The sequence below is a fragment of the Heloderma suspectum genome, chromosome 4, assembly GCF_057233095.1.
Source record: "Heloderma suspectum isolate Gila_16-S chromosome 4, 16-S_ref, whole genome shotgun sequence".
Taxonomy (NCBI): Eukaryota; Metazoa; Chordata; class Lepidosauria; order Squamata; family Helodermatidae; genus Heloderma; species Heloderma suspectum.
Genome location: NC_139461.1, coordinates 38,404,743 through 38,415,668, shown reverse-complemented (window position 1 = coordinate 38,415,668; position 10,926 = coordinate 38,404,743). Strand labels below are relative to the sequence as shown.

The 10,926-nt window shown below is 48.5% G+C and overlaps 1 protein-coding gene across 1 annotated transcript in view; it reads left to right on the top strand.

Annotated features, from left to right (window-relative positions):
* Positions 1–9,232: 9,232 nt before the first annotated feature.
* Positions 9,233–10,926, top strand: part of RIMS2 (regulating synaptic membrane exocytosis 2) — a 616,900-nt gene continuing 615,206 nt past the window's right edge. The window contains exon 1 of the mRNA XM_084848966.1: positions 9,233–9,634. Coding sequence (XP_084705092.1) covers positions 9,474–9,634 — 161 coding nt within the window. The 5' untranslated portion in view covers positions 9,233–9,473. The remainder of the gene's footprint in view (positions 9,635–10,926) is intronic.

Here is a 10,926-nt window from a genome sequence, read left to right as displayed (position 1 = left end):
GTGGGATTTGGATCTCCCCCACCCCCCTCATGGATCAGCATGGCTATCTTTGTTATTGAACTCAGTGACACTCATAGATATGGGCATTGCACTGTATAAGACATGTAAGGATTCAGGTATGAAAGCAAATGCACAGGGGTTAAGAAATCAGCCTGGTACGAATTTGGATTTTAAATATGAATTCTTAAATTATAGCAGCCACTCTAGGCTGTGCTCCTCAGGGTCTGAGGTGGGATTTCTAGGATATACAATGGGCCCCTAAGCAAACGTGCGAGATAACACGCACACCCCTCTTTTGCCTTATTTTGCACAGCAGCCCTCTTTCCTCCACTGTTGGAAGATGACGTGACATTTCCTGAAGGACTTCCTCGCCCTTCTATTTGCTATTCTGCACCTTGGTGTTTCTAGCCGAAGGTTCAGCTCGCCTTCTTCAGACCGGACTCCACCGCCTTGTGCTCCCGGCTGCCCCAGGGCATCGTGCTGGACGGCCAATGCAAGGCCGAGTTGCTGGGGGAGGCATGAATTGTCGTCCTTCCACCTCTCAGTCCCTCGTTTTCTCGCCGTAGCCGAGAGCTCAAGGGGCGACTGAAGTCGCCGACTTGACCCCCACTTGTGGTTTTCTGGCTAAAACTTTCTCATTTACGGATGGGAGGCTGAGGAGGTGATTCACCCTTCGTGCCAACCGCCCTTAACTCTTTGGTGCTGACAGGAGAGGCCCCCGCCCTTTGTTCTCTCTGGGAAGATGGGACGGAAAAGCTCATATCACTGTAGAGATATGCGCACAATCACTTCCGGTCTACGATTGAATTAGTTTGCCACTCTTAAACTTCCAATGCGAAGTATCAAAATCTATACTTCAGAGGTGCCCAGGGATAGACTCTTGGGCATAGAAAGAATCACAGCCCATGGTAGCTTTCAGTTTTTACCGAACCTGTCATTCCAGTCTAGACTTCTATGTAAAACAAGCAACTAAGAGTCCTGCAGCACCTTAAAGGCTAACAAATGTATAATAGCATAAGCATTTGTGTGTTGTTTGTTGTTGTTGCTATCGTTGTTAAAGGGCATGGGAGTGACCCTTTTTAAAGGTGAGTTTTTTAAAAAGTTCTACCATTATAAGCCTCAAAATTCTACTGCTTATAAAAATGACACCTGCTGAGCTAATAACTTGAAACTTGGCATCCATGATCTACCTGAGGAAGTCTACAGTTGTACAAAATTTCAAATTTTAACCCTTTGCTCCCCTTTGGTCACAAAAGATGCCCCATCTTGTCTTGGTCCTGTATTGTGTTATGAAGCAGCTAGCCTTATTGCTAGAAAAGGGTTCCCTTTCACTGCTTAACCCATCCTACCCACTACATCCTAAGCAGCAAACTGGCGTGGATAAACTCACAAGAGGATTCTTCTAGCAAAACAGTAAGGTCCAGATGCTTCATAAGGCCCAGGACAATGTGAGGCATCTTTGCTGGTCCTAGGTACTCCATCTCCCCATCTGGATTTGGGCCTGAAAGACCAAGTAAAAGTGTAGGTGCATGGAAGATAAGTTGTAAGCAAGCACAAATTGTGACATTGCACAACATCATCACTGATCAAGGAGCACATCAGCTAGCTTTCTATTTCCTGGCTTTGTGGAGCTTGAGCCAACATGAGATAGCCTTAACTGTAGTCTTAAACCAGCAGGTGTTTTGATCACTAAATTATTATTTCAATATTCTCACCACTGCTTTTCTTTACAAATGAATTTAAAGTGGTTTACACAACAAATACAATAATAAAACAATCATACAATATCAGCAGATTTACAACCAACATATAAAATCAATATAAAATTATTTTAAAACATATCCTATCTAAATCCAAAAAACAATTACATAAAAGCATAGATAGAAATTAAGCCTATCTAATCCACAGCATAAAACTCATGCCTATCCAGGAAACCCAACAGTCAGACTGCTCATGCCAGATTTTAATTTGTTTCAGAGCTCACCCCCAGAATCTGCAGTAGAATCCCTGGAGAAACTCCTGTTGCATAATATGCTGGTGGAATCTGTTCAAAGAGATAATTCTGTAGCGGTTCCTTCAAAATCAGATTGTTTCTCCTTCACACCTTCAGGAAACCTTCACCTTTTGAGTACTGCCAGGAGAAGTCAAGCTTTTGGTTAGGGCTTCTAATTGTCTTCTGTGGTCACAGTTTGCTAGTCTTCCATCCACAGTAGCTACTGTTAAGGGCTCCAACTGACTTCCTAGTGCCCTGACTTGGGCAGACTGAAGGAAGGTCTCTTCATGGGTAGCCACTGACTGCATCACATCTATTGAAACCCCCTGCCATGAGGTTCACCATACTTACATTTTTGTGTTCACTGCCATGTTCTGCCTTCTGGGACTTGTGCCCAGAGCAGCTCCTCCCAAAGATAGAGTAGGATATCTCATCCTGAGGACTGGGAGCTCTAAAGCTGTTCTAACACTTCAGATCATTCACCTCAGAATCAAATAAAGGAATTGAAAGAAGATAGTTTCGTCTGGGGGATGCGCTTGCAGCTTTATCAGCCATTTAAAAATAAACAGCTCAAGATAGAGAACCTAAGGTTTGTAAAGATACCATAGACTGCCTCAGGCAACAATTAGCCACAGAGGCTGAGTTTAAAAGGGTGGTGCAGGACTGCCAGTCCTCGAAGGAGACCTTATTCTGTCCTTAGAGGCATTGCTCTGGACACAAGCCCAGAGAAAGCATATTGGCAGCTTCTGAAGCAGTTGCATTCATCAGTTGTATCACCTCGTTCTCTGCTTTCTGCCTGAAGTGATTTGCTTTCCTCAGCTACTCTTGTATACCTCTGTGCTCCTCTTTAGCCTTTTGTATCTACTAAGAATCAAATTCGGTCACCCAAAACTGTACACTTAAAACATCTGTAATTTCTTCACTCCTTTGACCCAACATTTGATGGTACAATATCCATTTTATGGAAGGCAAACTAATGAAGGTCACAAATGTAGTAGAGGCAGAGGTTGGGTCTGAGTCCCAAATGTTCAAAATAATATCCCCAATTAATTTACACCCCAACACTCATTTTGCACCCACAAAATTAATTTACCCAGATCTCCCCAAATCAATTTCTCATCAACTCACATAGAGCAAAGAAGGTGTGAAATCTGTTGTGAACCGCACAGAGAGCCTTGGCTATTGGGCAGAATTTTTGTTGTTGTTGAGTCGTTCAGTCGTGTCCGACTCTTCGTGACCCCATGGACCATAACAGCCAGGCCTTCCTGTCCTCCGCTGTCTCCTGGAGCGTGCTCAAGTCCATATTCATTGCATCGGTGATGATATCTAGCCATCTCATCCTCTGCCGTCCCCTTCTCCTTTTGCCTTCCATCTTTCCCAGCGTCAGAGTCTTTTCCAGAGAGTTTTCTCTTTGCATTAGGTGGCCAAAATATTTGAGCTTCAGCTTCAGTATCTGTCCTTCCAAGGAGCACTCAGGGTTGATTTCCTTTAGGATGGACTGATTTGACCTCCTTGCAGTCCAGGGAACTCGTAAGAGTCTTCTCCAGCACCACAGTTCGAAAGCATCAATTATTCGGCTCTCAGCCTTCCTTATAGTCCAGCTCTCACAGCCATACATTACTACTGGGAAAACCATAGCTTTGATTATACGGACCTTTGTCGGCAAGGTGATGTCTCTGCTTCTTACTATGCTGTCTAGGTTTGCCATAGCTTTCCTCCCAAGGAGCAAGCATCTTTTACTTTCATGGCTACAGTCACCGTCTGCGGTGATCTTGGAGCCCAAGAAAATAAAAGCTGTCACTGCTTCCATTTATTTATTGCATTTATATTCCGCCTTTTTTCCTCCTTAAGGAACCCAAGGTGGCATACACAGTCCTCCTTCTCCTCCATTTTATCCTCACAACAACAACCCTGTGAGGTGGGTTGGGCTGAGAGTGTGTGACTGGCCCAAAGTCACCCAGTGAGCTTCCATGGCTGAGTGGGGACTAGAACCCGGATCTCCCAGCTCCCAGTCCAACACTCTAGCCACTACACCACACTGGCTTCCATTTCTTCCCCTTCCATATGCCAGGAAGTGATGGGGCCAGATCTTGGTTTTTTTAATGTTGAGTTTCAAACCAGCTTTTGCACTCTCCTCTTTGACCCTCAGCAAGAGGCTCTTTAGCTCCTCTTTGCTTTCTGCCATTAGGGTGGTATCATCTGCGTATCTGAGGTTGTTGATAATTCTCCCGGCAATCTTAATTCTGACCTGTGATTCATCCAACCCGGCATTTCTCATGATGTACTCTGCATATAAGTTAAATAAGCAGGGCGACAATATGCAGCTTTGTCGTACTCCTTTCCCAATTTGGAACCAATCGGTTGTTCCATGTCTGGTACTTACTGTTGCTTCTTGACCCTCGTACAGGTTTCTCAGGAGATAGGTAAGGTGGTCTGGTACCCCCATCTCTTTCAGAATTTGCCAGAGTTTGTTATGATCCACACAATCAAAGGCTTTAGCGTAGTCAATGAAGCAGAAATAGACGTTTTTCTGGAATTCTCTTGCTTTCTCCATGATCCAGCGAACGTTGGCGATTTGATCTCTAGTTCCTCTGCCTCTTTGAAACCCAGCTTGTACTTCTGGTAGTTCTTGGTTCGCATACTGCTGAAGCCTAGCTTGTAGGATTTTGAGCATCACCTTGCTGGCATGTGAAATGAGCGCAATTGTGCGGTAGTTTGAACACTCTTTGGCGTTGCCCTTCTTTGGAATTGGAATGTAAACTGACCTTTTCCAGTCTTGTGGCCACTGTTGAGTGTTCCAAATTTGTTGGCATATTGAGTGCAGCACTTTAACAGCATCATCTTTTAGGATTTTAAATAGCTCGGCTGGAATACTGTCATCTCCGCTAGCTTTGTTGTTAGTAATGCTTCCTAAGGCCCACTTGACTTCACTCTCTAGGATGTCTGGCTCAAGTTCAGTGACCGCACGATCATGGCTATCAGGGACATTAAGATCTTTCCTGTATAGTTCTTCTGTGTATTCTTGCCACCTCTTCTTAATCTCATCTGCTTCTGTTAGGTCCCTGCCTTCTTTGTCCTTCATCATGCCTGTCTTTGCACAAAACGTTCCCTTGATATCTCCGATTTTCTTGAAGAGATCTCTAGTCTTTCCCATTCTATTGTTTTCCTCAATTTCTTTGCATTGTTCATTTAAGAAGGCCTTCTTGTCTCTCCTTGCTATTCTCTGGAACTCTGCATTCAGTTGGATATATCTTCCACTTTCTCCCTTGCTTTTCGCTTCCCTTCTTTCCTCAGCTACTTGTAAAGCCTCATCAGACAGCCACTTTGCTTTCTTGCATTTCTTTTTCTTTGGGATGGGTTTCGTTGCTGCCGCCTGAACAATGTTACGGACCTCCATCCATAGTTCCTCAGGCATTCTGCCTATCAGGTCTAATCCCTTAAATCTATTTGTCACCTCCACTGTATATTCATCAGGGATATGATTGAGGTCATACCTGAATGGTTTAGTGGTTTTCCCTACGTTCTTCAATTTAAGCCGAAATTTTGCAACAAGAAGCTCATGATCTGAGCCACAGTCAGCTCCAGGTCTTGTTTTTACTGACTGTATAGAGCTTCTCCATCTTTGGCTGCAAAGGACATAATCAATCTGATTTCGATATTGACCATCTGGTGATGTCCATGTGTAAAGTCGCGTCTTGTGCTGTTGGAAAAGAGTGTTTGCTATGATCAGCGTGTTCTCTTGGCAAAACTCTATTATCCTTTGTCCTGCTTCATTTTGTACACCAAGGCCATGCTTGCCTGTTATCCCGGTGATTTCTTGACTTCCTAATTTAGCATTCCAATCCCCTATGATGAAGAGGACATCTTTTTTTGGTATTAGTTCTACAAGGTGTTGTAGGTCTTCATAGAACCGATCAACCTGAGCTTCTTCGGCATCAGTGGTTGGGGCATAGACTTGAATTACTGTGATGTTGAATGGTTTGCCTTGGATTTGTACTGAGATCATTCTATCGTTTTTGAGACTGTACCCTAGTACTGCTTTTCCCACCCTTTTGTTGACTATGAGTGCTACTCCATTTCTTCTGAGGGATTCTTGCCCACAGTAGTAGATATGATGGTCATCTGAATTAAATTCGCCCATGCTTGTCCATTTTAGTTCGCTGATTCCCAAGATGTCGATGTTCAATCTTGCCATCTCATGTTTGACCACCTCCAGCTTACCTTGATTCATTGATCTTACATTCCAGGTTCCTAAACAATATTGTTCTTTACAGCATCGGATTTTCTTTTCACCACCAGACACATCCACAGCTGAGTGTCCTTTCGGCTTTGACCCAGCTGCTTCACCCTTTCTGGTGCTACTTGGAAATTCCCTCTGCTCTTCCCCAGTAGTATATTGGACACCTTCCAACCTGAGGGGCTCATCTTCCGGCGTCATCTCTTTTGGCCTTGTGATACGTTCCATGGGGTTTTCTTGGCAAGAATACTGGAGTGGGTTGCCATTTCCTTCTCCAGTGGACCACATTTTGTCAGAACTCTCTGCCATGACCTGTTCGTCTTGGGTGGCCCTGCATGGCATAGCTTATGGCTTCACTGAGTTACACAAGCCCCTTCGCCACAACAAGGCAGTGATCCATGAAGGGGTTGGGGCATTTCCATGTAAAAATAATAATAATCCATGCTTCAGATCTAGGTATTTCACAAAGAAATGACATATTTATGATGCAGACTGCGGACATGGAGGTAAGCTGTGATTTGATGGTGGATGTAAAGTGCCTCCATGAGGATCTATGCCCTGAATCAATATTTTTGTGCCAAGGCATACTGAATCTGATTTTTATGTTATAGTTCATGAAGACTGATATGAGCTGTGATTTAATAGTGGATGTAGGGTAATTGTGTAAAAACTATGAGGACCAGTGCCTTGAAAATATGTTCTTGTGTCACAGTGCTGGATCTGTTAATTTTGTGGTGTACCATGGACTGAAGTAGGATATAATGGTAGATTGGAGGCATCCAAATGCCAAGAGGATTCATCTTCAGGATTCATTTGTGTCTTACTGATGCCACAAAGTGCTAGATCCTTGATTTTTACTGTGGTCACTAGAGATGGAAGCAAGCATAATTTGACGGCAGATTTGGGGAATTTCATGTTACAATTATGAAGATCCATACCATGGCTCCATGTTCTTGTGTCATGGTGGTACCACAAAGTACTGGATCTATGATTTGTAAAGATTTTTGTCTTCATACAGAGACATCAGTGCGCTGGTGGGTAACCTAAGGCATGGGTGTGTCACAAGCGGCACAGGATGGGCTGCATTCTTGCACTTCATTCACTGTGCTACTGCTACTACCTAACTCAGTAGAATAGAGGCAAAACCATACCAGGGTGGATGGAGGACTGTATATATACTATATTGTATGTCCTGGATTATGGCACTATCTCATACCTTGGTCCGACACCTTGGTGTGCATACATACTGAAAAGGCCACAGCTGCACTAGCGCCAAATACACTGGATCACAATCTTGTATTCTTTAATTAAATGATTCCAAAACAGCGACCATTCCGTGGTTATATAATCCCCCCCCAAAACAAACACAGATTGGAGCCCCCACTTTACCCATTCTGTACTCAGTTCCCATGTCGTATGCAGCTGTCTTGTTCCCTATTAACGTCTTGGCCAACTGCCATTCACTCATAGGGCCGCCCCTAACTGTGAAACGACAGGTTGGTTTAAGATGGTCGAGGAGCCGCTAATCCGCGTTAGGTGCTCTCGAATATACGTCCTGGCCGTTTCATGTCGCGAAGCTCCCTCAACTCATCCGTTCTTGGGGTGGCACATCTTCCTCCCCCAGGTTCCCCCCGGCCCAGACTTGTCCCTTAATCCCGTCCTCCCCCACGAGCCGATTTTCTGGGCCCGCCTCCCTTATCGCCGCCGCCGCCCCGCTCCATTCCAACCTCCATATCTCACTAGAAGTAACGGCTGTGAGAGTCTCTCACCGGGACGCTCCGCCCCGTCGCTCCCTCCCTGGAGCGGCTGGGCCCAGCCCGCTCCGCGCGCGTCCCCGGTGCTTGGCTCCTCCTCCTCCGGCCTCGCGTGATATTTATCGCGTCTGTTCTCTCCCTCACTCCCCGACGGCGCGCTGATAGATAGATAGATAGATCCATCCCGCCCTCTTCCCCGCACGCCCCGCTTCCCCCCGGCCCCGCCGCGCGTCGCGTCAGTGTCACACGCCTTCTCTCGAGGCCGTGCGGAAAGCGGCTTGTCTTTCTCCCCCCCCCTTCCTTTTTCCCTTTCCTTCTCCCATTCCCGCGCCTTGGGCGACAAGACAGAAACGTCGCTGTCGGCCTGGGAGACGGGGAAGAAAGAGCGAGGGCGGGGGGAGCGGCGGGGAGGAAGATGAAGAGCCCGTTCCCGTGATTCCCGTTTTTGTCCCGTCCCCCCCGCTAATTCCGCGATGCGATGGGTTAGGCGGCTCGTAGCCAGCAGCGGAGCTGAGAGAAGACCAGCCGGGCGAGGCGGCCAAAGGCGGCGGCGGCGGCGGCGAGGCCTTGCTGAAGCGCGGGTGGCAGAAACGGCAGCTGCTGCTGGTGGCAGCGGAGGAGGAGGACAAGGAAGCCGCCGGCGGGAGCTGCTTTGCCCCGCGGTCCTCTCCATGGACAGCGGGTTGGAATTATGAGCCGGCTGGAGCTGCTGGCGCCCGGGACTCGCCCTCGCCCCAAGGGGTTTTCGCCCGCTCCGCGCTTCAGGGTGCCAGCGGGGCTTCTCTCTCACCATCAGCATCACCATTATTATTACAGCACGAGCCAGCCCGACGCTTCTCCCCCTCCGCTCGCTCCCCGAGCCCCCGGCCCTCACGCCTCACGAGGGCACCCCTGCCCCGGCGCCAGGCGACCTCCTCTCTAACCACAAGCAGGGGGCGCCTTCGGTTGGTGTAACCCCCCACTCTCTCCCCGCCCGCCCGCCCCCATATCCCACCTCAGACTGGTATCCGCCCAGCACTACCGCCCCTCACCTACCCCGGCTCTTCACCTCAGGTTTTCTATATGTTGTGCTATTGCCCCCTCCCCATTTGTCCCCCAGTGAGTGCGTGTTCCCTCTTCAGTTTTCCCGGGGAAGCTCATCCTCCACCCCAGGTCTCTTAGCCCCCCCCCCATTATTACTGTCTCTCTTCTCCCCCCCCACCCCCATTTCCTCACCACTGAGCAGGTTGAGGGCTTGTGTGTGTGTGTGGAAGGGGGAGGAATCCTTTATTGTCACTCCCCTCCCCTCCCACCTCACCCAACCCCCACGGACGGCTGCCCCCCACCCCCAGCAGGGCATTAATTAGGCTGCCGATTGATTAAAAAGTGTATTGATTTGTATGTATTTCACCCAGCGCCGGTGGCGGCGGCTGCTGGTGCTGCCACCGCCTGAGTTAGCCCAGTGTTTTCCCAATATAGAGTGTTGTTGCTGAAGCTCCATCCACCGAATATGTCGGCTCCTGTTGGGCCCCGGGGCGGCCCCGCTCAGCCTCCTCCACCTCAGGCCGAGATGCCCGACCTCAGCCACCTCACGGAGGAAGAAAGGAAAATCATCCAGGCCGTTATGGATCGCCAGAAGAAGGAAGAAGAGAAGGAGCAATCCGTGCTCAAGTAAGGGCCACTTCCTTCCCCACCCCCACTCCCGCTGCGTGGCCCACTCAGGAGAGGAAGGGGGGAGCTGTGCCCCTCGGTTCCCACCTCTTCCTAGGGCATTGCCTGGATTGTGCAGGGCTGACTGAGTGGTGTGGGTTGTGTCGGGGGGTAGACGCCTGATGGGAATTATTTAGGAGAAGCCATGAAGGCTGCTTGTCAGTGCATTTGCTCCTGATTGCTGGCTGCCTCTTCCCCGTCCATTCTGGCTGGAGATGGGGGAGGAAAAGAGCGAAGTGTTCCCTCCCCTCCCCCCTTTTCAGGCTCCTATTCGCCGTCCAGGCACGGGCTGGGGCGAAGCACCCAATATGGCCGCACCGGTGCTGTTGCAACCCGGCGTGTGCGAAGCTGATGGTCTGAGGGGAAAGACGCGGCGGCACGGCTGGGAAAGGGGTCTCGCAATAACTAGGCTTACACTCGCGTCCAGAGCGGCCTTGCGCCGCAGCCGCCGCCACAGTCTCTGACCTCCCCCGCCGCCTGTCTTGCCAGCACACCCCTGGCAGAGCAGAAACGTACCGCTAAGGCCCAGGCTCTGTACTCTAGTGTCTGTCTCGAGGTGGGTTTGCAAGAGCCGCCATCTTCCTCCAGCAACGTGTAGCTCTCCTACCCCTCCTTCACCTGCTCCTTGCTGCCCAGTTGGCGCTCTGGCAAGCAGCCCTTCTCTGCACCTGTGGGTTCCTTTAGTCACTGGCTAGCAGCAGCAGCGGCGCAGGCCTTGCAGGCTTCAAGAGCAGCCAGCCGCCACATCCACACAGCTGCGGAGCTGCTCAGTAACTTCAGCACCCAGGAGCTGTCCAGGCAGGGTTAGGGGGACTGTTTTGTGGTTCTGATGACATTCCTTCTTTTATCCTCGGCTCCATTACCTCACTTTCTCTTGCAAAGTGGTTCAGTTCTGATCCATTTGCCAGTGATGTTAGGAAGAGCCATGTTTCCCATGAATTTTGGGTTCTTATATGCATGCGTTGTGGATGGTGAAGTTTCCTGACTGGCTGAAATGCAAACTCCTTTTGTGGTCTTGCAACGTTTTAAGGGTTGGGGGAGGGTCTGTCCTATGAACCGTTATTTGCCTGTTAGTATGGAGTCTGTAGAAACGATAGTCTTTGAGTGTTCTATGTTTCTCAAACATCATGTAATCAACATGAAAATGTCTCTGTTTCTTATGTAATGGCTGTACTGACCTCTAAATTATTATTCACTGCTTTATGAAAAAGTTATTACAGTACTGCTGTAATTTATACTGCTGTGTTTTTAAT